At 52.6% G+C, this 25933-nt stretch overlaps 1 protein-coding gene across 1 annotated transcript in view; it reads left to right on the top strand.

The window, feature by feature from the left end:
• The window catches only part of ZBTB40 (zinc finger and BTB domain containing 40), a 30051-nt gene extending 5323 nt beyond the window's left edge, over window positions 1-24728 (top strand). Inside the window, exons 3-17 of the mRNA XM_088529597.1 lie at window positions 2261-2456; window positions 3008-3150; window positions 8744-8933; window positions 11661-11797; window positions 12230-12428; window positions 13228-13361; window positions 14111-14279; window positions 18457-18861; window positions 19630-19836; window positions 20937-21101; window positions 21420-21634; window positions 22207-22369; window positions 22692-22800; window positions 23305-23512; window positions 24233-24728. Coding sequence (XP_088385723.1) covers window positions 2261-2456; window positions 3008-3150; window positions 8744-8933; window positions 11661-11797; window positions 12230-12428; window positions 13228-13361; window positions 14111-14279; window positions 18457-18861; window positions 19630-19836; window positions 20937-21101; window positions 21420-21634; window positions 22207-22369; window positions 22692-22800; window positions 23305-23512; window positions 24233-24424 — 2832 coding nt within the window. The 3' untranslated portion in view covers window positions 24425-24728. The remainder of the gene's footprint in view (window positions 1-2260; window positions 2457-3007; window positions 3151-8743; window positions 8934-11660; window positions 11798-12229; window positions 12429-13227; window positions 13362-14110; window positions 14280-18456; window positions 18862-19629; window positions 19837-20936; window positions 21102-21419; window positions 21635-22206; window positions 22370-22691; window positions 22801-23304; window positions 23513-24232) is intronic.
• The last annotated feature ends 1205 nt before the right edge of the window (window positions 24729-25933 follow it).

The raw sequence follows: 25933 nt of genomic DNA, 5'->3' as shown, positions 1-25933 counted from the left end.
GTGTGGCTTTCCAGCCTGTGCTTTGAAGATCTCTCCCACGCTCCTTTAGATGTTCGATTAGTTCTAAAGCTGCTGTGTAAGGTGGGGTCCCTCGATAGGAGTTAGAAAAGTGGCTGTTTGTGGAAATCTGCTGCTGAGCCCAGAGTGCTCAGGCCCGGGATGCCCCCGCAGGGCAGGTCTGTCAGCGGGACAGGAAAAGACCCCCGGTAACTCGGTGCCCATCCCCGCGTGGGGACGGACACGATGGCTCTTTGGGCCAGCAACTGTGGAGACCCAGCTGAACCCTCTCTCCCCCCTTGTCTGCAGAGAAGCTCGTAGATAAATGTGCAATTCCAATCCCTGGGAATTTGGTGGATTGGGGCAACACGGTGGGACAACCCATGTCCCCTTTGAAGAGCACAGGGACATTATTGTGGTTGCAGGGTGACCTTTCATGAAAAACGCGTGTGCTGTTTGATCCCGGGGCTTGGCCTACGTTGACGGAAGTGCGTTAGCAGTGACGCGGGCTGCTCCAGGAATCACTTCAGGAGAGTTTTTCCAAACTCGCTGGTGTTTGTAGAAGTTCCCATTGAGAACTTGCCTCAAGGCCATGGTGGAGCGAGGGAAGGCTGAGCTGCTGCTGCGAGGGCTTTCTCCTGGGTTGGCTGGATGTGATGGCGAGTGTGTCTGGGAGCCCGTGGGAAACACTGTGGACACCGGAGCTGATCCCTCAGGGCTCAGTTTTCCAATGGCTGTTGAACCCAGCACAAGTTCTGTGCAGTTTTTAGTGCCTCGGTTTCCCTGTCCCAAAAGCTTCTGCTGATGGGTAGTAGGTTGGGTCAACGCTCAGCTTAGCTGACGTGTTGGTATGAGCGGAGCAAACGGGAGCTGCTGGTGCCAAAAACTGGGTGGTTTTATTCCGTGAAGGATTTTTTCACAGGTTGGGACACTTGCAAGCCTGATGGATCAGGCCGTAGTGCTTGTGCATGTGGTGCTTCGCTCCTCAAGCCTTATGCATTGAGGAGGATTCCCAGCCTTAATTCCAAGTGAAATTCCTTAATTGAAATCCTTGATTCCAATTGAAATTCCTTAATTCCAAGTGCAAGTTGCCTCATCCAAAGGGGTGGTGAAGGGGGGAAACCCTCCATTTGTCAAGGCGCTGAACACTTTGGGGAAGATGAGTCGAAGCATTTTGCATTTTTCCAGGATTAATCCCGTCTGGAAAGGGCCTGGGCATGCAAGCCTTGAACAAACATGGCCTGGTTATCGAGTCTCATGACAAACTGATGTTTGCATTAAAAAAAACAAAAGAGAAAAAGAGTTCTCGGGCACGTCTGCTGCATCCCTTTCAGTGCTTTAGAAGGGAGCCCTTCATGTCCGTGGCGCTCTGTTCCGCAGGAAAACCGCCGTGAGCAGCGGGAAGCCGGGATCCTGCCGCTCTCCCCCTGTGGATACTCCCTGCAATAGGTCACGGCGCTGTCACGCAGCCCCAAAACAGGAGCGTTTCCAGCAGCTTAGGAAGAGCAGTCCAGCATCCCCCTGGTGTGGCCTCAAGCAGTTACCCCGAGCCTTTTTATCCTGGAAATAAAAATGACAATGACAGCAGAAAATGGCCCTTCTCTCCAGAGCCGGGCTGAGCGCTCTACTTCAAAGGTACTTTCATAGCCTCCCTGGAGTCCCTAATAGCGGATGCTGCTCGGAAAGGCCGGCTCCTCTCCTTGAGAGCTCGGGAGCGCCTGTCTTGAGGGGCAATATTTACAGCTTTAAAGGGCTCCAGGGAAATGGGAGCAAGAGCTCCAGCTTCTTTCTTTCCCTTTCTTCCCCGAGCTGGGCAGGCGTGTTTGCTCCTGGCTGTTGGTTTGGGTTGCAGCAGTGGATTTTTGGTGCTCTGGGCTCGGTTACCAGGTGTGCCAAGAGGGTTTGTGTATGTCAGCTCCAAAGCTTTAGCTGGGAGTCCCAATTCTCTGCTAACAGAGTTTCCTAGATGGAAATACTCTAATTCCTAAACGTGTGGTCTCCATTTTTTTTTTTTTTTGGCAGTATAATGTAATATTCCTTTCCCTTAGCCTTGGCTTTCCAAAATAGCAGTGTTTAAAACATGCTGAGGTCTCTTAAAATCATTAGCATCTGGCTCTTAAAAAAAGGTCCTGTCTTGTGTGCCAGCAAGCTCGGTTTCCATACTTACCACCCTTGAAGGAAACCCTGAGATCTCCTTTTTGTGTAAATCTGTACAGCTGATTCTGTCCTTAAGCTTTCCCTGCGTTTTCCTCCTCTTCTGCAGGCACTCCTGGCCTGTTTGGAAGAGAGGGAAGAAGAGTCGGTGTTCAAGAAACTCCTGGGCAAAGTGAAGGACGAGCAGGGCCTGGATGCTCAAACCCTCGTGTCTTTCCTGAAGCTGTTTCAAGACACGAATCCCCGGCTAAAAGCAGCGCTCTTGGAGACTGAGCTGGATGCTGGAGAAGGCCCACAGCAAACAGGTAGAGAAGGGGACGTTGCCTTTGGCAAAGTGGCTGTGTAAACGTGGAGGCAGGGCGGATCTTCCAAAAGCTGCTCCCGTCCCCTTCGGCAAGCTGCAGCGCTTCAGCCTTTTGTTCCCATCCTTTTTCCTGGGATGCGGAGTTGTTGCCCGCTTGCCGAAATCCGGGATCGTTTCCCTGCCGCTTCCACGGGCTCGTGGGAAGCGCGGGCTTCCCCGGGGCGTCGTGTCGTGTCGGTGGCCGCAGGGCTGGGAGCTCCTTTCTGGCTCGAGTGTGACACAAAGCGGTGGCCTCGCAAACCTGGCGTTAACCTCCAGCTTGCTGTATGGCTTTGTGCTCTCTCAGATAAATGAAACGTTTTCCTTTCATAGAGTTTAAAGGGAATAGTAAAGTGGCTTTTCCTCTGCTGCTTGTGCTTGGGATGAGCTTTGCTATTCACTTAGATCTCTCACAAAGTCTCACTCACTTCAGGAGCCTGTCAGTTCCTTCAAACTGCCTTGTTTCTTCTTGTGTTTCTGAACCCTTTCCTCCCTCCACTCCCCCCAACCCAGAGAGCCCGGGAGAGGGAAAGACCCTGGCTGATCTTCTCCTGGATTGCAGGGGAGAGCTGATCCAGAGCGTAACACGGCTGAGCCCCATCGTCGAGTTCCTGGAAACGGCAGAGCAGGGATTCCTGACCGCGGCGGAGAAGCAGGTAATGAACGTGGAATGAGGAAAGCCCTGTGTGTGTGAGGGGCCTCCTCCGCACGGGGCGCCGGGAACGCTGAGAGCTGAAGCGCAGAGGTGGCCTCGAGTTCAGCACGAGCGTGTCCAGGTGCTCCTGGGGCAGCGCCCGGCGCTCCGTGTAGGATCTGGAAATGGTGTTTGTGCAATACAGAGAAGGCACAGAGCTCTACAGGAGAGCTCGCTTTGCACAGAGCCACCAAACTTCTGTGCTGCCTGCCAGCTGGATAGCAGGCATCGTCTTACCTTCCAGCTAACTCTCCCAGGATTTCTTTTCCTTAATTCTGGGCACACGGTTGCCTGTAAATGCACCACATCCACGGGCTGATTTCCTTTTTGATGTGTCGAATGCAGCACTTAGTGGGGGGAGCTAATGCTTTCCTGTAAGCACTTGCTATGTGTGCTGACTTTTTTCTCTTTCAGAAGGCAGAGAGGACAAAATGTTGTGTATCCACAGCTTGCTTTTGTGTGCTGGGGGGCTGCCCATGCTCCTGAGCCTTGCAAGGTGCCCCGACGTGCTGCTTTGGGCACACAGCTTGCAGCCCTTCTGTCCTAGCTGGTCAAATCACTGCTTTTTGCCCCCTTTTCCCCCTCCCAGCACAAGATTATAGCGAGTGGAAGCACTGTTGTGCTCAGTGGCACGAATCATGTCTGCTTTCTGTGTGAGCGAGTCTGGCTGGAGGCCACAATAGGAGGGCTGAAAACCTCTGCCCTCCTTCTGGCCCTCCTGCCACGACGGAGCTTCCCGCGTGGAGCGGCCCCGAGCCCGGACGCAGCTCGTGGAGGACCAGGGAAGGTGCCACGGCCAGAATTATCCACCTTGTCTTTATGGGCTGAAGCTGTGACTGGTGTTTGATATTACTATTTTTTCCCTGCTATGAAAGAATGACAGAGCCTGGAGTGGGAGTGTGAGAGGAAAGAGAAGTGTGAATTCAGCAAAGGATTCGGCATCTACTGGGATATTGCGGCTGTCAGCAGAGATCCATTAAGGGGGTGCTTGGAGCCGAGTTCTTAGCCATGAAAATTGCATCAGCAGTGGAAAGATTAAAATTTTTCCTCTATGCCTGTTCATGTCACTGCCCGGCCTTTGCTTTTAAAAGCTGAATGCTTTCCCTGAACTGCCTTTTTTTTTTTGTCTTTGGGAAATTGGATATTTAAAATACAGGCTTTTTCTGCCTCCCCATCTTTTGAAGAGGAAAAAAGAAAACAAAGAAAACAAACAAAACCCTTCTGCCATCATAATTCTGCCTCTTGGGCATCGGATGCAGCCTTTAATTACATGATCAGACACTGCTGTGTTCCTGGGACTCCTGCCTTGCTTGGTAAAGGGGTAGTTATTCAGGATTTCTTTTTATCCTCGTCAGTCGGCGTCCGCTGCCGAGCTGCGCTTGCTGCAGAGCCTCCCAGCCCTGCTCTGAATACGAAATCCTGCTGCTCCCTGGGCATTCCCTTCGTGCTCTTGTCTTAGCGGATGGATCTGGGAGCGCTCGGATGAGGCTGGGTGCAGAGCTGGGCACGGGGAGGCGAATGGGAAATTGAGGCTAAAATTGCCGAGAATAGATTGACCTTGAGGTGTCTTTTTTAAATAAGTATAAAGAAAAAAAAAGTTTGGCTTATTTATCCCCCAGTAAGTGGGAAAGTGCTTAATTATTTCAAAGGGGCTAAGTTGTTTGAACTGTTGGGCTTGAGATCTCGCTGGCTCCGGTGGAGCGCCGGGAAAATGGTACGTGGAATTAGCAGCCCCCTCTGAAGGTTTCGTCTCACCCCCTTCATCCAGCGTAGCACGAGAGCGCTGGGCCAGCAAAGATAGCATCTCCTTCTGCAAGGTCTCACAAGCAGGAGGCTTTCCTTCCTCTTCTGGTGTTCACAGCCTCATTAGCTACGTATTTATTCAGCCAGGGAAGCGCGAGTCCTGCATGTAACAGCCTTCTTCCTAGGCAAGCAGGATCTTTCCTGTGCATGGAGTAAATCTCTTTGTGGGTGAAAACCAGGATGTGGTGTGTTGTGAAAACCCCCTTGTAAATCTGTGGCTTTGGTGAGGATTCTGTTACCTGGAATTCTTATGTTTTGGGTGCTTAACTTTGAGGCTTTACTGGTGTTTTTTAATATAGGGAGATGGGGCAGGGAAATTGGGGAATGGCTTGGAGGCAAGTTCTTACTTTCAGGGACAAAAGCGCCACAATTTTGCATAAGCTGAAGAGCTGTTTGGCCGTCGTGCTCCATGGCTTAGTCTTGGGCAAGGTTTGGAGCTCCCAGCCCACGGCTTGGGCTGATGGGACCCGGGAGCAGCCGCTGGTGTCTGCTCGGAGCCTCTTCCCGAGGGGGTTTTGGGCCGACCGCGCTGACACCTCGGGGCGTTGGAGCGCTGGGGCTCCTCGGTGGACATGGGTTCCAGCAGGGCAGTGCCCCTGCGGGACTCCAGCCCTTCCCGCGCCGCCCTCCCAGTCCACCTTTCCATCCCTGCTTTTACAGGGTGGTTTCCACCTCAGTCTTCTGCCTGTCCCGTCTCCTCCGTGCTCTGGCCAGCCTGCGTGCCCCAACTCCTGTTGGCCACCAACAGAACTAGAGGAAACGGCCAGAAACTGAAGCATTGAAAGTTCCACAGGAACTTAAGGAAAAATTCCTTCACAGTGAGGGTGATGGAGCACTGGAACAGGCTGCCCAGAGAGGTTGTGGAGTCTCCTTCTCTGGAGATCTTCAAACCCGCTTGGACGCAGTCCTGTGCCACGTGCTCTAGGTGACCCTGCGTGTGCAGGGGGTTGGACTAGATGATCTCTAGAGGTCCCTTCCAACCTCAACCATTCTGTGATTCTATGATTCTATGATCCTCCCCTCTTTGCTTTTAGCCCTGTGTCTCCTTCTGGGCTGTCCTGCCCGTGTTTGGCTCCAGCACCTGGATGGTCCAACACTCACATCAAACCTCCTCCAGGGTAGGAAACGCCGGCGCCAGCAGCACTATCTGCCACCGCACGAGGAGCCTGAGCGTGGTGGGTGGAGAAGCCCTGCATGCACAACGGGAGCTTCGAAACCTCCTGGTGTCTCCTGGGTGTTGTCAGAAACGGCAGCGCTGTGTCCCCATGGCTATCATTTCTGTGCACGTCAAAGCGGAGCCTGGAAACTCGTCTGGGAACGTTAATAGGTTGTAGACTCCACATCCTCCAAGAGAACACGGTTCTTGTTGCCCTTCTGTGTTATCTTGAAAGGTGACTTCAGATGGGAGCGATCAAGAGTCAATTCAGTGTGAATTAAATGGGGGGAGATACAAACAAGTTCCTTAACACAGTTTTGCCTGTAAAAGGGCAGAGTTTTAGAAATGAGAGGAAACTAATTAATGAGATCAGCTGCTCTGAAGAGCTTAGGAGGAGCTGTTGGATTTTTCTCTTTTATGTTGAGGGTAGGGGAGCTATCTGAAGTTTGCATCCTCAACAGGAGGGAAGAGTTTGTAAGAAAAGGTTGCCAACTGCAGCGAATGAATAGCTCAAGGAAGAGCATTAGGAACCTATTGGAACCTGCAAGCAAAGGATGAAGCTGCTGATGGACAAAGAAACATTACAGAGCTTGGGGATGAAGTGAGACTTGCCGCAGGTCAAGCTCCCGGGCGCCACAAAATGTATTAGGACAAATAATAAAGCCTTGTTTGAGCAGGTAAAGAAAAAGGATAATGAGAGAAGGGGACCTGCAAGCTCCACCAGGGCCTTCTGAGGGCTGTTGTGCAGAGCCCGGGGCAAATCCTGCAGCTGAGGTGAAACCACAGCTCAAAAGTGCAGAGAGGGCAGTGGCCCAGTCTGCACCCAGCAAACTGCCAGCGCCGACTGTGTTTAGGAGACCAACACTGAGGTTTATTGCTGTATTTTTTCCAGTGTCTCCAGTGCACGGGCAGGTGAGGGAAGCAGGGGTGCAGGCACCTCCCAACCTGTGCACTGGGTCCAGCAGGAAGGTGCCTGTGTTCCAAGCGCTGCATGTAAACAAGAAACGGAATGTAACAAGGGTGCTCAAGTCAAGTGTTTCTGCCTGACCTGGTTATCTCTGTTTGATGAGATAAAAACGGGATTTACTGCCTCAATCTGGACTTGAGCGAAGCTTTTGAATTTCATAGGGGGGAATTGTTAAACTGGAGGAAGTGGTGGCATTAAAAAAGCGTGGAGCTAATGGGGAGATAACGACGAGTTGTGTGGAAGGCAGGGCTGTCAAGCTGGAGCAGGTTGGGAGAGGGATTTGCGGTTCTTTGCACTCCCTTGACGTTATCATTAATGTTATTGCCACGGAGATATCAAAACACGGATGGGAAAACTTGCTGAGGAGCAAAACTGGGAGCTATTGTCCGCATGGAGGAGGATCCGCTAATGGGAGAAGAATTCTATAACTGGACAGCTAAATAGTGAGGGCTGAATGATGGGATAGTATGAAGTGAAGGGCATAGATGTAGATACAGTGACAGGAACTGAGAGTAAGACTTCATCTGCAACACTGCGTGCAGTCCAGCCGTGCTCAGAAGAGAGGAATTTGTACTGAAATAGAGACAGATTTGCAAGAGGAAGATCAGGGGAATGGGGAAGCTCTTTTACAAGAGAAGCTGTCTTATTTAGACAAGTAAAATGAAGACAGAGGGAATATGATCCCTGTCTTATAAAGGAATCGTAGAGAAGATGTGGGATAAACACCTCAGGGGGCTGAGAAGAGCTTTTTAAGCTGAAAGATAATGTTGGCATATGAACAAATGGCTGTGTGCTGGCCGTGAATAAATTTAAGCTGGAAAATAGAAGTATCAACAGGGGAATGAGGCAGTGGAAGAGCTTGCGAATCAGAGGAGAGGGAGCAAAATGTAACTAGTTTTAGGACAGATCTTAATTTTATTAATGGGATTGTATAGTGTCGTGCCTGTGGCAGCAGGGAACTTCGCTGGCGACCTACAGAGTTTCTGCCAGCCCTACATTTTAAATGCTTGGGAATGCAGTTTTTGCATGGAGCAGGTCAACCTGTACTTTTGAACTCATTTTCCCTTGTGAAGCCTCCTATTTATTTATTTATTATTTTTTAAACACACTTCAGTGTCAGCCTCTGTCCCCATCAAGGCTGGATCTCTTTACTGACTGTGCTGGGGAGGTTTTAAACTGACACATTGGAGCTTTTCCAACCTGCAGTGACTGCGTCTCACTTCAGAAATGTCTTGTATGGCCAAGTCATAGAAATACTCTCTCAATAGGGTGCTTATCTAAATAACAAGATACTTGTTTTTCTTTCTGGTTTTCTTTCAATGATAAGCAGAAGAATGGGGGAGAGGAAAGGAAGAGCAACTACTGATTGGAAAGAGTTTGCTAAAAATATTAAATGGAAAATTGACTTGATGGAAGAACCCTCCATGGTAATTCCCAGAGTGGCCAATGTCAAATGTGTCTGGGAGAAGTTTTGGTGTTCCAGTAACTAGCACCCAGTGAAATTAATAAAGGAGCTTTCCTGGGTTTACTGCACTACTGAGCAATATAATAGTGTTTCCTTGGGGTTATTCTGCTCCAGGAGTTTGTAGGAACCTCTCGCAATTCCTTTGCTGTTTCTCTGTGTTGCAGGTGGTTCTGGACTGCTGTGAAGGCAGCTCTCACGAGGAGGCCATGGAGAAGCTCCTCAAGAAGATGGGCGAAGAGAAAACGCTGAAAGCTGAAAGCTTCATCAGACTCCTTGAGGCTGTGAAGGGATCGTTCCCTGGTCTCCACCGTCTGCTGGACAACTTGGCAACAGCAACTGTTTCTGATGGCAAAGGTATCCATATGCTAAACAGTGGAGATTTAGGAGATTCAGCTCAGAATTAGCAGGAAGTTGGGGTGCTTGTCCAGGTTTCAGTGCTCTTGCAGCCTTGCTTTCATCCAGGGGAATGGGATAGCCATTTTAGGAGAAATTCTCGAAGCGATGGGATAGGAGGCTGTGCCAGTAAGAAGGTTCCTGCTTTGCAATGAGGTAGCTGGTCAGCTCTGAGTCCCTTACAAAGGCACAAACTGCTGAGTTTGGAGTGGGATGCGTTTTGTTTAATAAACTCTTTACAAGTCAAAGTATCTTTCTAAACGTTACTCAATCATTAATGACACTAGCTCATGGTAGATAGACCTCCTGACTTAGGAAGCAGATGCCTATAGCTGTTCCAAACTCCCAAATGCCTTGACACTGAGTACAGGCAAGGCCATCCTCGTGAGCAGCTTTTGTAGACTAAGGGAATGGTGAAGGCTCTCCAAGGCTCGGCTGTACCCTATGAAGCTGATTTGAGGCCCCTTCATCAATATTTTGGCCTTCTAGGGGAATTGCTAGTAAGATGAGGAACTCCTTTCTGTTCCACCAGCCCCTTGTCTTGCACTTGCCATTAATGTGAAGTGCTGGGATGTTACCCAGGTGGCTCCGTGGCTTTAATGTGCACTGTGGCAAGTTTGGCTGGGCTTAGGCACATCGGTCCAACTTGGGTAGTGGCAGCTTTCACTGGCTCTGAAGTTGCTTAAAAATTAAAAACTGGGTTAACACGCAGTGAAATGGAAATGAGTGTTTAATAGAAAGCAAAACTGCTCACGATGCTGCTAATTTCCTCTGTAGCAAACGTTTGCTTTGTCGTTCGTTAAGCACCGCTGCTTTCCCGAACCACCAGGCTCCCAACATGGCTAATTACCTAGTGGTAATACCCATTCCAAGGAGGGGAGCGTTCCTTAATTACACAGGATTGAATCTCCTTCAGCTGAAGCTCGAGTAAACAGAGGCACAAATATTTCTTATCGTGGAAATGAAGAGGGAGGGTGAGATTGGAGCTTGTGCTGCAGGGGAGGCTGTGCAGGGGCTGTGGAGGATGGCCAAGAAAAGAGTGCATTTGTAACCACTGACATTTGCCTAAGGAAACCAGGAACATTCACAGGGAAAAATTATAATCCCTTGTAACCTGCCTTGCTGGTCTGCATGGGGCTCATCCCCTCCAGAGCTGAACTGCTTTGCGGGGCTTCTCCCAGGGCCTGGACCCAGGTGTCCCCACGCAGTTTGTCCAGGGCGTTTTCAACACTGGCTCCATCTTCCTCTGCCCTTCGCCTCCTTCATGGCCTTGGAGACTCTTCTTCTTTGGCACCAGATGGATTCCGAGTCCCAGGGACTTTATTTTCCTTGACTAAGCTGTGTGTTTAGCTGCTTTCTTCCTAGGCAGTGCTGTGCGGATAATTGATCTCTCCGTTTAGTGCTGAACCCAAACGACCCAAAGAGCTAAGCACACAAATGAAATGCATGCAGATGTTGTAGATGAACAACAGCTTTATCACTTGGTTTCTTCTGTGAAAGCAAAAAATATACCCTCCTATCTTTCCTCCAATTTTGTAACTCCAACCCTGGAAAAAAATACATTTTCAGATATATCTGTTTGGCAATCTCTAGATTTATTTATCAGCTAATTGGGGATAACCAAAATCAAATATTTTTCTCTACAGAGTGTATTTTCCCAAGTCTTTTCGACACCCTGAGTAACATTTTGCTCCTGCTTAAATTAGTCCCACTTCTCATTGTGTTCTGATACTGCGACATCTAAAAAGGGTCGTGGTGGGGCTTTGCATTCATTTTTTTCTCAGGTCCATGAGGGCAGACCCAGCTTAGAATTAAATTCATGAGAAAGAAATGAGGTCCAAGTTGCATTTTGTGTGTGTGTGAGGGAAAGAAGAAGGTGCAGGTGCCACTTGCAATCAGGAGCCTGGTTTGTGTTCCTGGGACACAACTGGGCCCCCTCGGTGCTCCATCGTCTTGGACCCTCTGGGTGTTTGTTGCATGTGGGAGCGTTTGGTGATTCGGAGTGTGTTGCAGGGCTCCTGCATGGCAGAGCCTCCCCAAGACTCTGCCTTTTTGACCACTATCTCCTGGCAAAGCTACAATTCATAGTCAATAACAGGATTTCTTTGCTGCCAGGCCATAAAAGAAACTGAAGAGCCTCTCAAGGTGCCGTCTTCACACACAAGAGCTGCTGTCCTTGTCTAAAACCCAAGATACCCTCTGGGCTTACACTAAGACTTCTGCAGACACTTTGTTTCAGTGAAATGGGGTATCCTCTGTTGTCTTGATTTGGCTGGAACAAATTTTGAGGAAGTGACAACCTTTGGCCAAAGGAGCCTCAGCTGCCCATGGCACCGTCCTGGCTTTGGCACGGAGCCAACCCCAGGCGATCCCCGCTCCTTCCTCCCCGGGCTCTGCCAGCAGAGCGACTCCCTGTTCCCAGCACGACGTGGTGGGACATCCCGGGCTTGGCCAGCAGCCTCCGCCTCCGAGGAGGCTCCTAACCTGCCCCGTCTGCAGCAGTTCAGTGATGCAGAGCCAACAGGACTGGGAAGTCCTTGTGCTTATCCTGGGCTTGGAGGTGAAACCAGGCTATTTTAGTAGCCCTGGAGAACTGGCTGGCTCCAGTTGGTTCCCCCTTGGCTCTGAGCAGCAGGAACCTTTGGGGAAGATCCTGCATGCTGAATCCTTCCTTCCGTTTGCTTCCAGGGCAGTGGAACCCGGAGGATTACGGAGCCCAACTTTTGAGGCGATATCGAGGAAACTTTGCAGAGCTTCTCACAGATCCCCAAACGCTGCTGCAAGGGATCTCTGCTGCACAGAGCCTCGCTCCTGGTGAGAGAGAGGTAAGCAGTTCTGTGTGTGTGCAAAATACTGAGCTTTTATCTCCCATCTGTGAGCACGATGTCCTAGGGACTTGGTTTACCAGCTATCGTGGCAGTGTTTGGGGGCAATCCTCTCCTGCAGGACTCGAGTTAATGATTTTTTAGCATCCTGCAGCAAAATAAAATAACATGTGTGAAGCTGAAAATCAGCAAGTGATCTTGACCGATTTCAGGATGGCAAGAGAGATTTTCACATGCTGGAGTGAGCCAAGGAGGTGGCCACTACGATGGGCTGCATCTTGACGTTGTCTTCCCTTAAATGACGTCTTGAGCCAGGTCTCCAGCAGGGCCAGGATTTAGGAGGGGTTGGGTGTGGGGTGAGCTGAGGAGCCTCGGCTGGCGCGTGGCTGGACAGAGGCCCCTCGTTAGCAGCTGCCTGCTGGTTTTTTGCAGGTGATGGAGCGGATCGTGAGGCGCGACGCGGGCTGCGGCGGCCTCGTCTCGCTGGTGGCCGCGGCGCTCGACGAGCAGGCCCTGCCTGTGGCTGCCGTTTGGCAGCTCCTCCTGGCCGTGCGAGAGGCCGAGCTTCCCCTGCACGTGCTCCTGCAGGACATCCAGAAGGAAGCGGGCGCAGACCTCTTCTTCCAAGCAGGTAACGGTCCCTGTCTCAGGGCCACACTCTGTTTATGGCCCCTTTCTGAGCCCTCTCCTGTCTCCAAGACCCATCAAAAGCAGGGTTGCTCAAACTCCTTCCTCCTCCAGCTGTTGATCTCTTAGATCCTTTCGCGCTCCCTTTGCTGGAATTACTTTCCCCACAGACTATCTGGTGCTCCTGTTTTTAAATTTTTATTATTATTATTATTTTCCTTCTCTGCAGTCTATGTCAAAACCTGCATCCCCTGGGAGATGAACAGTTGATCAGGCACCTTCATCCACAAAAGTGGCTGCCTAAGAGCTCTTCTTGGGACCCTGTGTTTTACAGGGCTCCCTAAGGCTTTACAAGGAGCAAATCTTCTGAGAGCTGGGAGGACACCTGGCTGCTCCTTAACCCTTTTTCCTCTGTAGCTGCCATCCTGGTTTTTTTTGTGCTAAAATCCAGCAGGACCAAAAGCCCATCAGGCTAAAAGCATGGCTTAAATGAGAGGTCTATGTGCACAGCTTTTACCCTGCCCTCTCCAGAGCCTTGACCTGTGGCTGTGGATTTCCCTGCCAGCTTTGAATGTCCTATAATCAACATTTTCCTATTTTGAAACCCAAACCATCCTTTTCCCTCCCTTAACTGTAGAAAACTCCCCAAAGCAAGCGGGTTGCTTGCATGGAGGGACACTGCAGTAACAGGGATGGAGACTGTGCAGAATCCTGTTACACACACGTGCTAACCCTGTTGGTCCTGCTGTGTGCCGGGGGGCAGGGCCGTGTTTTTAAGACCCTTTTGCTTTCCCCCTCGCTAGTGGCCAGCAGTGAGAGCAGAGCCCTGGAGATCATCGTGCGGCACAGCAAGCTCGTCGCAGAGGCCATGGAGCAGCGAGCAGCCCGGCAGGACTTGGCTCCGGGGGAAGCAGGACTTGCAGAGGCAGTGAGGGAGGTAGGAGGGGGGGATGCAGCGGGTGTCTCCGGCTGTGCCCGGGCTCAGCGCGGACAACCGGCATCATCCGGAGCCCCGGAGCCTTGGCAGGGAGTGGGTTTTTCCTTGGAGTCAATTGCCTGGAGAGTCTATCCAATACAAGAATGAGGTATTGCTGGAAAATGCAGTGAGGGTGTCACTGCTGCTCGTCCTGTGATGTTGGAGTGTGCAGTAGCATTCGCTCCTTGACACTGGGACGTGTTGGCTCCTAACTGTAGGGTGGAAGAGGCTCAGCACACAGTTGCTCATCCCTGCTGTGCCTAGCTGCTCTTGCAGGTGAGTGTGCACAGATTTTTCACCCTAAATTTATTTGCAGTGACTGGAGGGTTGGGCTTGGAGAGAAGAGCCTGAAGGGGGTTGTACATGAAGGACAGGTTTACAAGTTAGTGGGATCATTTTTGCTGTAGGGCATTGAGAAAACTCTCTTTCCGTGGAGAGGTGGTTGTAGGTGAGCCAATACCAGCACAGAAAGTTCAGGAGATGCATTTGTTGCAACTTTTAAAAATCCTGAAATACTCTCAGTTCATGCAGTTATAAGTTACCACATATACAAATAGAAGGGCATGGACCCATGTAGAATGTGGTTTCTTTTCTGGTTTCTCAAAGCAGGTTGCCAGCACTAGAGGAAACACCATCACCCCCAAGCCTTCCTCACCCTTCAGAGCACAAGTTCTCTATCATGTGCCACTTCTTTCTTTTTACTTCTTTAGCTGCTGAGTATTTCTGCTCAAAAGGAGAGCTCCGAGGCCTCGCTGAGAGCGGCTCTGAGCACAGTGCAGGGGAGGTCTGTCCCAGCCATCAAGATCTGCCAGCTGCTGTGCAGTGTTCACGAGTCCTTCCCGGACCTCCAGCCAGTGATGCAGGAGCTGGGACACGTGGGTAAGAAACGCACAGGTTTTGATTCCTGCCTCAGCTTTTACATTCATTTATGGGCAATTCGAGCTGAGGAGGATCCTGGTGTCCTGGAGGTCTGAGATAATGTCACAGAAATGCTCCCCTGTTTTTTGGATGTCTCGGTTGTGCTTACAAGGGGATTCACAAGGACGGTCTCTGGGTCCAAGATTTTTCCTGCTGCTGTAATGCTCGGCTTAAAAGTTTCTGTGTTACAAAGGTCATGGAGACCAAGAATGGCCACGTTCTGGTATTCTTTAGCTATTTTCCTGATTTTCCAGCTTTGCTCTGGATATATTTTAGCAGCTTAGTCGCATGATTTATATGCATTTTGACTTATTTCTTTCAGAATTTAGTTACTTATCAGGTGGGGTTTCTTCGTCTCCTTGTATTTTACGTACTTTTGGATCTGCATCGATTTATACCTGTACGTTACAATCTGTTGGCCCTGTCTGTGTGTGTGTGGATGTGTCACAGGCTGAGCAGGCTCCTCTTGGGGACAGGTGACCATCCCCAAGCAGCAACGGTGCTGCCTGAAGTCCCACACTGTCTTGGAGTTACTTCTCCCACTGTGCCCTGATTTGGCCCTGCTTTATCTATACTTTACAGGGCAAACGCTCCCCTGGGAGGGTCCCACAGCAGTGGGGGGAACGTTACATGCGATACCCTCTTGGCAAAGGTATGAGCGAGGGAAATGCAGACAGCAGTTTGGTGAACTCTAGAAACAAGAGCACAGCTGTGTGTCTCCCCATGTGCAAGGCACTGCCCTGAGCTGGGGGATGCTCTCCAGCTGAGCTAAATTGTAGCTCTGCTTTCTCATTTGGAGGAAGGATGCTTAGCAGAATGTGGTACTTCAACGAAAAAGATAAGAGAGCTGGGAAACTGATGGAGGGTTGGCATCCTTTTCAAAGAGGATGTCTGCATACGTTTGCACATGTGCATTCTCAAGGCATCCTGCTTCCCAATGCATCCGTTGCAGGTTCTTTCGAGCCCACCGTGGTCTTGCTTTTCTCACCCAAGAAGAGATCTGGGTTCAGCTCAGTCCATCCCTACTTGCTCATGGTGCCAGAGCTGCTTATCCTGTATAGGGAAAGGCTAAGCATGCGGGGCCTGTTCCACCTGGAGAAGGGAAGATTGAGGGGGATCTGGTCAATATGAACAAACATCTGAGGGGAGGATGTAAAGAGGATGGGGCCAAACTCTTCTAGGTGGTGGCCAGTGACAGGACAAGGAGTAATGGGTATAAATTAAAACCCAGGCAGTTCCATCTGCATCGGAGGAAGAGCTGCTTTGCTGTGAGGGTGCCAGAGCCCTGGCACAGGCTGCCCAGAGAGGCTGTGGAGGCTCCTTCTCTGGAGATCTCCAGCCCACCTAGATGCTGCTCTGTGCCCTGGGTGTCCCTGCTGGGGCAGGGGCTGCACTGGGTGATCCCTAGAGATCCCTTCCAGCCTCAACCATTCTGGGGTTCTGTGATCTCGTGGCAGAGCGTGGAAATAGTAGCAGATTTTTAGGTAGTCTGAGTAAGCAGCTTATTAACATCTGTCTTCTGTAGGGGAAGAAAGTTTGCGTTTTCTTCAGAAAATTTAGGCCTGGACCACGGTCAGTTTTTATGAATGAACATGAGCCTTCTGGCTTGCTGCTTGCTGTTGTTTCATGTCCGTGAGTAGACAAGCCAAGGAAATATTCCCTGTGTCCTGAGAAGGTGGCAAGGAGAGAGGGAGAAGGGGTCAGGTTGCTCAGAACACTGCGTGTGCAGAAGAAACTGAGAATCGGACTTGTTCTATCTGTAGAGCTTTGAGGGAATAGCACGTGCTCTGCTCATCTTCCTTTAACTCCCTCATGGGTTTTATATGTCCCTAGCAGTCCCCCTGAGAGATGTGCTACTCTACAAAGCCAATATTCACACCCAGTTTGGATCCAGATCCCTGCTTCTGCCTGGAGAAGAGCTGCCAGTCCCCCAAATGTCTCCCTTGGCTGCCCATGACCCACGGAGGCTCTTCAGACAGAAGGTGGTTTCTTGCTTTCTGCCCTTCCTTTCCTGCCCCTTGAGGGACCCGCAGCTGCCGGCGTCTCTCCCCTTGGCCCCGTCCGAGCACGGGATGTGCCAGGGATTGTGACACAGAAGTGGCTGGTGCCACGGGGGCTCCCGCAGAAGGAAGGCAGCAAAATTGCTCCTCAAGGCACCCCTTCATTCCTGGGCACCAGCGAGGGGCTGGGGACCTGTCTGAACTGCTCTGGCACTGCTATCAGAGAGGCTGCTGTTGCTAAGGGTCTTGGCAGGGTTTCCAGCCAAAAAGGAGGTGGACAAAACCAAGGAGGAAAACATCAAAACCATGAGCCCCGCAAAAGCTGCGTTTTACCTGCTCAAAATATATTTTTGTATGACGTGCCCAAAGGAAGGTTGCCAGTGATGGACCATCTTTGCCATCCTGCGGATCTGTACCTTGATTTCCAGGTGAGCGTCAGCTCTGAACTCGCCACTTACCAGCCCTGAACGTTGCAGGGCTGCTTCGTGGATCAGCAGTTGGGTGGCTCTTGCCATGAAATACCAGTGATAACTGAGAGCCTCTAATTTAAGGTATGTGAGGCTCCCCTTTAAACAGACAGGCTCTTATGTTTCTGAAGGATCCATGTGCAATGGGGAGGGTCACAGTATTTGTATTTCCAGTGTTTTACATCACTGTAATGGCAAAAAAAGAAAATTCTCCAGCACCTGTTGCAGGTGACCGGGATCAGCAGAGCCCTTCCTGGGGAAGCTCTCTGCCTCCGCCCCGTCCGTGCCCAGCGGCGCTGAACTGAAGTGTTGGATCTTGGTGGACGATACAAAATCAAGTCGATTGGGTCTCCCTCGTGTTGCTCCTGCAGTCAGAGCACTTCGATTTTGGCAGCGAGCAACGTGTGCAATGCTGAGGTTTGGCAGCTCCCACGTTGCCATGCCGGGGGGTCCTGGCATTTCCTTTCCCAGTTTCCTCCGTGGTCCTATCCTCCTCCACGCTCTTCCTGCCGAGCAAGACGAGTCTCTGTCAAAGCTCAGTGTTTCTAGGAGGTGGCTCTCCTAGATCACAAGGACTTGCCCTGTCGGGTTTAGGTGCAGGGGTGAAAGATGCAAACTGCTGTTTGACAGATGGTGAATGGGAAAAGCAGTTTCATTATTTTTTCTCTCTTGACATGTTGGGCCACCTCTGGATCTCGTAATGCTTCAGAGTCAGTAGTCTGTTAAAAACGCATCAGCTGGTTCCTAGTTGTTTGGAAATTCAGGGCACTTTCACTCTGCGGGAGGGAGGCTGCTTTCCTGAGCCCTTCCCAGAGCCAAGCAGGGAGAGATGCAGTTTTGCAAGCGCCGGCTCAATTTTCCTGTGCCTTGGCAAAAGGAGAAGTCTGCCCCGCTTTCCATGGCCACACAATCGCATGGTTTGCAGCAGAGCAAAGCAGTTGAAAATATCAGTTTGGATTTTGGTTTTTGTCCATCCATGTGTTCCCAGTGGGGCTCTCGAGCTCCTAGGTGAATTTTCCAGCTTGTGTGTTTGGAGACGATGGAGTTACAGGGACTCGGGAAAGCTTGAGACTCTGCAGGAAGGGAAGGGAATGAGCAACTGAAAATACCTCAGGGCCCTGCCCAGAAGACGCGGAAGGGCTGTAGCAAGATTGTGTGTTTGCTTTGAAAGAGCTGCCGTTTGAAAGGAGGTTTCTTGTAATGAATGGATGGAGATCCCCTCTCAACAGCAGGCACCTGGGGTCCAGATCTTCAAACATTTTGAGCGTGGTCGTAGGTTCGTGTGTCTGAGCAGGAGGCAGACACGGGAAAGCATCAGCTGTTCCTTCCAGTGAGGACAAGTTCTCATCACCTAGGTGAGGTCTTTGGAAAATCCAGTCCTGGCTTGGGCTGTATAATCCATCTCTTGATGCGTGTGAGTGCTTTTGTTGGGAAAACTCCAGGCTTGCTTTCTCCATGCCCTGTAGCGGGTGTTCCTGTGGCCATTCCTGCACGGAGGGAGCCATGTGCCACCATCCTGATGGGACAGCGTGCCCGGAGCGTGTCCGTCCTCGCGGGGCCGGCAGCGCAGCGGGAGGGCTCCCTGTGGGAGCATTAGGGAGATGGGAGCCCGGGGATGCTGGTGACCCCCATTCCTGGTGGGCACTGAAAAAAGAGGTTCTTTTTGCACAGGAATCCTGACTGAGGGAAGCGAGGAGAAACCTGGGATCAGGAAGTGGAAGGTGAACAGTGAATCCCAGGTGGAAGCCCTGGACAAAGAGGAGGACAAGATGGGAGGTGCCGTGGCCAAGGAAGCAAAGGATCCCCAGGAGAAGGCTTCTTCCAAGAAGAGTTTTGTGTGCAAAGCCTGTGACAAGAGCTTCCACTTCTACTGCCGCCTGAAGGTGCACGCGAAGCGCTGCCGGGTGGCCCGAGGGAAGCAGGTGCAGTGCAAGGAGTGCGGCCAGCTCAGGGCCACCAAGAAGGAGCTGGAGAAGCACCAGCTGGAGGCCCACGGGGCCGTGGCGCCAGCCAGGAAGAAGAAGCGGCTGCCCGTGACGTGCGACATCTGCGGCCGGGAGTTCGCTCACGCCTCGGGTAGGGGCAGGACGGGAGGTTGTGCCGGGAGCCTGCGGATGGGAGGCGGGGGGGGCCAGGACAGGGTGGCAGCCTGTGGTCCCGCTGAGGTCCCCGTGGTCCAGCCAAGGTCCTCGTCCTGCCCGTGGTCCTGCCCCGCTCCTTGCAGTCCCACTGAGGTCCACGCAGTCCAGCCGAGGTCCCCGTCCTGCCCGTGGTCCTGCCCCGCTCCTTGCAGTCCCACTGAGGTCCACGCTGTCCCCCGAGGTCCCTGCCCTGCCCGTGGTCCTGCCCCACTCCTTGCGGTCCCGCCGAGGTCCCTGTGGTCCAGCCGAGGTCCCCACGCTCCCTGCCCTGCCCGTGGTCCTGCCCCCCTCTTTGCCATCCTGCCCGTGGTCCTGCCCCGTTCCTCGCGGTCCCGCCGCGCTCCCGCGGCTCTGAGCGTGGGAAGCGACGCTCCGCTCATTCCTCCTGCCCCGCTGAGCGCAGCCGCTGCCTGATTAGTTCCTCCGTAATTGCTTTTCCACATGGCTCATCAAGGAAGACTGGGGCTCCTGGCAAATTTAAACGCCTCCAAGGGTAATGGTGCTGCTCAGCTCCTCGGCTGCTTTAGCAGTACCAGTGACAGGAGCCGGGGCTGCCGTCCCTGCTGTGGCTGGTGCTCAGTGCCATAGCACAGCGCTACCCGAGGGGGCCAGGGCCTTCCCTGCTGGCCTAAATCTGTCCCCTCGCAGTGAGGGGCCAGGACTGGGTCCCCATGCAGGGCCTGATGTCGCCTCCGTGCTGCAGGGATGCAGTACCACAAGCTGACGGAGCACTTCGACGAGAAGCCCTTCTCCTGCGCCGAGTGCGGCGCCAGGTTCGCGGCCAACTCCACGCTCAAGAACCACGCGCGGCTGCACAGCGGGGACCGGCCCTTCGCGTGCAAGCACTGCCTGCTCACCTTCTCGCAGGCCTCGGCCCTCGCCTACCACACCAAGAAGAAGCACTCGGAGGGTGAGCGTGTCCCTGGGGCTGCGGGGCGGGCTGCTCCATCTGCCCCTTTCTCCACTGCTTTTTGGCATCTTTCTGACACCTGGTTGCTCTGCCAGCCCTCATCCTTGGTGGGAGCCCCTGGCACCAGTCTGCTCACAGACCCTCTTCACCCGTGTGTGTTTTGGCTGCTCTCCCAGCTCAGTCCCTGCTCTGCTGCCCTGTCTCAGCTTCCCAGGTTCTCCCATTAGCCCCCAGCCAGTGTTTTGCTCTGTTCAGTGGAGCTGCCCCTCTCCTCTGCACCCCTGCTCCGCCATCCATGTGCTGCTCCGTGCTTGTCCTGCTTCCTCCGCTCCCTTCCTCTGGGGATAACTTCTCCCTGCCTGCTCCTTTGCCTCCCTTGGCTCTGCTAAGCACTTTGCCCTCCAGCCTGCTGTTCCCGACTTGAGTCTCTGCTGCCTCCTGCTTCCTTAGCAGAAAGGCCAAGCGCTCGTGCAGCCTGCACCTCCTCCTGCCTTCCCCCCGTGCTCTGCCCTTCCCCAGCCCCACGTAGCCATCATCCCTGTCCTACCCGATGCCTTTCACACCTGGAAGTGCCCTTGCCCACCTGATGCTCGTTCTGCCCTAACCTGCCAAAATGAGTCTTGATTTAAAGGTTGCAAACAATTAAGTTGTTCTTTTTTTAAATGCCTTTTTCTTGTATTTTGAAAGCCGTTGCCAGAATTCAGTGTGTTTTGCAAAATACCCTGAAATATGTGATCGAATTGCATGTAGCTTTCCATATCCCTGCTTCTCTTCCCGTCCCTGCCACCTGCTCTGTTTGCAGCCAAGGCTTAGGCTGGGAACAGAGGATGCCTTGCTATGTTTATAAGAAATCCAGGGAGGCTTCAGAGCATTGCACAGGTGAGAAGCAGTAGGAAAACTTGTTTTGACCAGCATTACCTCCATGTATTTGCGCTAGCAAGGCTTTTCCCTTTGCCTTTAAGTCCATGCCAATGCTTGATGCAGCTGCCCCAGGAAAGCCTCTACAGCTTGCAGGCTCTGTCCCTTTTTTTTTCTTCTTTCCCTCCCAATGTGGGCTCGGTGCAGGCCGAGCCGGGCTCTGAGCGTGGCTCTCGCTGCAGGGAAGATGTTTGCGTGCCAGTACTGCGACGCCGTGTTCGCCCAGTCCATCGAGCTGTCGCGCCACGTGCGCACGCACACGGGGGACAAGCCCTACGTCTGCAGGGAGTGCGGGAAGGGCTTCCGCCAGGCCAACGGGCTCTCCGTGCACCTCCGCACCTTCCACGGTGAGTGGGACCGGCGCCCGCTGCGCCTGGAGCCGTTTCCTTCCCGCCCCTCAAAACGAGGCTGCTCCACGGGTCGATCCTGGGGGTGGGATTGTCCTAAAGATGCAGCCGGAGTGTTTCATGTGGGAATCCACTGCCAGCAGCTGTAGGCAAGCAGGAATAGGAATAGCTGCATGCAAACTGGAACTCAAGTGCTGATTTCTGCCTGAGAAGTAACACCTCTCTTCCCATTTATTTCCTCCCGCCGTGAAATGTCCTCTTCACTCTTTTCCCTCTCCATTTCTTTATCCCTTGCTTTTACTGCGGCTCGGGGGGCAGATATTGAGGATCCCTATGACTCCAAGAAGTGTCGGATGAGCTTTGGCACCCTGCAGGAGCACCGCCAGCACGTCCTCGAGGCCCATTCCCGGGAATACCACCCCTGCCCGAGCTGCGCCAAAGTCTTCAGCGCCCCGTCCCTCCTGGAGCGGCACATGGTGACCCACGTCGGAGGAAAGCCCTTCAGCTGTGACATCTGTGACAAGGCTTACCAGGTGAGCAGGGCGGTTTGTGTTCCACAGAGGGGGACATTGTTCCAAGGAGGGAGAGTTCTGGGCCCTGCTGTACGAGAGAAACGGACCCTGATCGCAGAGGGTTGCGTTACCGGCCCTTCTGGGTCTGCAGGGGTCTCTCATAGAAGTTTCTAGCTGCCAGGATCTACAGAAATAAAACTGTTCGCATTGCAAATGGCGCTCTTCAGCAGGAGTGTTTGGGAATAAATTCCTCAAGGGCACAGAAATTAAGGCTGGAAGAGGACCAGTGGTGAGTGAGATAAGGATGAGGGACTTAGCAGTGCTGAACTCTTCAGGGATAAAGGAATAAATTTCCTCTGCAGACTGCATCTAAAGTGCTGGGTTTCTGATAGAAGTGAGTTCTGTTTCTGTAGCTGAGGTGTTGGCTCTTGCCCTGTGGGGGGATGAGCTGCTCTGGCTGGGGTTGGCTGGTGTCTCGTATCTACTGAGCACAGCCCCACCATTCCCACTGCTTTCCATGCAGACTTCTTGCTGTCATAATGCCTCCGGAATAGCTTTGGATTCTAACCTTGCTTTGATCCTTATCATTGCAGCAGCTGTCGGGGTTGTGGTATCACAACCGGACCCATCACCCCGATGTCTTTGCAGCTCAGAATCACCGCTCCTCCAAGTTCTCCTCCCTGCAATGCAGCTCCTGTGACAAAACCTTTTCTAGCACTGCTGCTCACCGAAAACATGTCAAGCAAGAGCATGCAGGTAATGGCACATTCGTTAACAACGAAAACACGTGGCAAGTGCTGGGAGAGACGTAGTGGTGACTCTGACGGGACAGGCTCTGTGGCCTGTTATGAGCAGAGTTAGTTCCTTGTGTCTTTGTCACACAGTCTCTTTTGACAAGTCTTATCTCAGTGTCTTGCAATTGATCCTTTGTGGTGCCTCTTTTTGCTGCTTCACCTCCTAAGGTGCTCCCAGTGTCCGAGCAGAGGTGGTGGTGCTGGATTATGGGCAGAGGTGATCCAGAAGTGCTGTCCCTTATCAAATGCCTTGGGTGTTCACCTTGTTGTGGTCTTACTTGCAGGTGTGAAGTTCCACGAGTGTGAGATGTGCAAGGAAGTCTTCCCCACACTGGCTCTCCTGCAGGTCCACCTGAAGTGCAGGCACTCAGGTCAGTTAATTTGCTGTTACTTGTTTTATCCCATGGCCTAGGAGAACCCAGCTACCCATACAGACTGCTCCTGTCAATGAGGAGACATCCAAGCTGAAAGCAGCACAGCAAAGGTGGCTGCAGCAAGGAGGAGACATCAGCCCAGAGAGACTAGGACCTTGTTAGGAAGATGAGAGAGGGCAGCCAACATGGAGAGGGAGTGAGGGAATAGGGGAAAAAGCATCTGCAAGAAGGGTCAGCGTTAGCTACGGTCACATACACGAACCTGGTCGCTGAACACCTGAGCTGGAAGGGCCGAGAGCTGAAATGGGTCTGAACAGCCATGAACTGTGTGGTGTGTTTGACAGGACGGCCTCGCGGGGGATCGTCACACACCTGCCCTGAGCCCTGGGCAGGCTGCAGCCCTGCACCCCGTGCACGTCCTGGCCGCTGCCGGCCTCTGCCCTTCCTTACCTGCTCTCAGCCTTCTTGGGCTGCCCTGGCTCTTTCCCAGCCCTGACCCCGTGTGTCCCACGCTGCCTCCCAGCCCTTCTGCTGCCCGTGGAGCTCAGCCTCTTCCTCCCGCAGGGCCGCCGGCCGCCGCGGAGCTGGGCGGGCGCCCGGAGAGCGCCTTCCCCTGCGGGCTCTGCGGGGAGCTCCTCGCCTCGCAGAGGGACCTGGAGGGTCACTGCAGCACTGAGCATCCCCAGGTGGTTGTCACAGAAGCCCAAGCCACCACAGCCCAGATTGTGCAGGTAAAGACCGCTCCATCCGCTCACACAGATGAGCTGCAGCCTCCGGCTGCGCGGAGAAGGTGCTGGCATTTGGGTTTTCATCCTTTCTCCCATTTCCAAGCCTCCTGTTCTTCCCCAGGTGCACTGTGTGGCTCTTACTACTGCTTTGGTCCCCTGACATTGCCACTTTGGGCCCCTTGAACCTGGAATGCTGTGGGATGTGTGTGCTGCCTGTGCCAGCGAGATTGGCCTGCAGGAAGGGAAGCAGCTCCATGCAAATGCTGTAGCGCTCAGACCCCAGTGACATCTCTCATGAGATGATAACTGTTTTGTCAGAGGCCAAAAGCTAGGCCTGAAGCCCCAGAACTTCTCTTTAATTTCTCAGCCATCAGTGGAGAATAGCTTTTTGGATAAGCCAAGACTCCCAGGGCTGGCATTTCACTAGTGTGTAATCATAGAGTCGTTATTGCCTACGACTGCTTATGGAGCTAAATTATAGCAATTTTGTGGAGAGAAATATTTAAATTGCTCTCCTGTCTTCTCTTTTGCATCATCTGAGTTCTGTGTGTGTGTGGCTTGGAGTTTCCCACTAGGTTCATGCCTGTCGTAATTGCCGGTCTCCAGCATGAAGCTGAACGTTAATACTGGAGCTCGGGCAAGGAAAGACGTGGAAAGCAAAGTGCTTGCAGGGCAGGCAGTGCTGTAAGGCTCTTCCTGATCCTTAGGTTGTCTTCCATGCAGGTGATCCAGACGTCAGAGCAAGGGGCAGCTGAGCACATCATCTCCTTCGACGAGGCCCCCTTTGCCGGCTCCCAAGTCTTTGTGACGTTGCCCGATTCCCAAGGGAGCCAAGCCGGCTCGGAGCTGGTGGCGGTGGCTATGGAAGACTTGTTTGATGACAAGGTCACTCTGATCTGTGAAGAAACCAAATGAGAGTGAGGGGCAGGTACTCGTGTGTGGCCTCAGGAATGCACTGGGTTAGTACAGAATCCGTCCACTGCTTCGGCAGTGAGACTCAGGGTTTCCTTGGAAAAGCAATCCCAAGATGTGCAACACGGACAAAAAGACACGACATGCAGCAAACAGTTTGGCCAAGGACAGGAGGGGTTTGTAGATGTTCATGTGGGCCTGGAAAAGTCTTCCTTCCCCTGCAGTCAGCAGCTGCTGGCTCTGGTGAGCTGGACCACTCGCCCTTCCCAGCTCAAGAAAAATAAAAAAGCAGGAGCAAAAACCAGAAGATGGAGTGTGCTGTCGTGTGCCTCAATGCTACCACGAGCAGAGTGGAAGGGGAGGAGGCTGGTGCAAGCTGGGGCAAGGGTGGGAAGATGAAATAGCCTTGGAAAGCAAATTCAAAAGTTATCCTGAGGATCTGGGGGTGGAGGTGGAGACTCTTATGGCTGAATCAGCAGTGCTCGTGCAGATATCTGCTATTCTGCAGCGTGTGCCAGGACTGCTTTGTCTCTCCTGTCTCTCCCCTTATACTTGCCAAAGCTAGAGAAGTTTTCCTGAACAGGGCTGTCATTTGGGCCTCTGCTCCCTTCTTGGGAGTTGTGTTAAATGGCTCCGCCAGGCTGCCAAGAGGCCTGAGGTTTAGCAGAGGCAGAGGAACGAGGTGCTGGGCTGCCAGCAGCTATAGAGCGAGCAGGTAGAGCCAGTCCTCGTGGTGCCGGGCTCTGGAGTCGTGTCTGTCAGCAGATGGCTGTCCTGGAAAGCGCCTGCTCCGCCGTCCTCCCGTCAGCGCTGGTGCAGGCTCTGCTTTAGTCTCTTTTCCCTCCCATCTGTGCTGTACCCTGCTCACGGATGGAGTTAGCTCCCACTGCTGATATTGGGCAGCCCCTCGTGTGCTCTGCTGCCTCTGTTCCCTCCCCAGCAGCCTGGCGATGCCCTGTGCACTGCAGGTTTAATCCCATCCACGCTCATGCTGTGACTATTGCGTGACTGTCCTTTGGGAAGGGTGAGAGCCAGGGCTGGACAACCGCGTCCCTTCGAGCAGCCACCAGCTCGGAGCTCCCAACCCTTCATCCGATCCACCTGGATGCCAAATCTCCCGTGTCTGAGAGGACAGAAGCGGCTATTTCTGTGTGCCAGGTCCTTCATTGCAAGTGCACTTAATACTATTCTCCGTGGATTGGCATTAACGAAGGTATTTTTGTCTGAGCACATAATGACCGCCGCGCCGCACGGAGCCCTTCCCCGTGGCGAACAATACCCGGCTTTGTAAGGCCCGTCCGGATCCCTCGGGCAAAGCTCCCTTCCCCGGTGCCGGCGCAGTGCAACAGCTTCATCGCAGCACAATGGCCCCTTTAAGACTAAATTTCATAAAGCATTTTTATCTGCACTTTCCTAAAATGTAATCTGATAATTAATGGTTTGCTGAATCCATTATGAAGTGCAATTAGGTAGATGCAGGGTTCCTGGGGCTCGGAGGGGACTGCTAGCATT

The sequence above is a fragment of the Tinamus guttatus genome, unplaced genomic scaffold, assembly GCF_059628265.1.
Source record: "Tinamus guttatus ecotype Peru unplaced genomic scaffold, ASM5962826v1 Tinamus_guttatus_pri_ptg000332l, whole genome shotgun sequence".
NCBI classification, from domain to species: Eukaryota; Metazoa; Chordata; class Aves; order Tinamiformes; family Tinamidae; genus Tinamus; species Tinamus guttatus.
The sequence above is the reverse complement of the archived record's forward strand: the minus strand, read 5'-3'. Positions and strand labels throughout refer to the sequence as shown.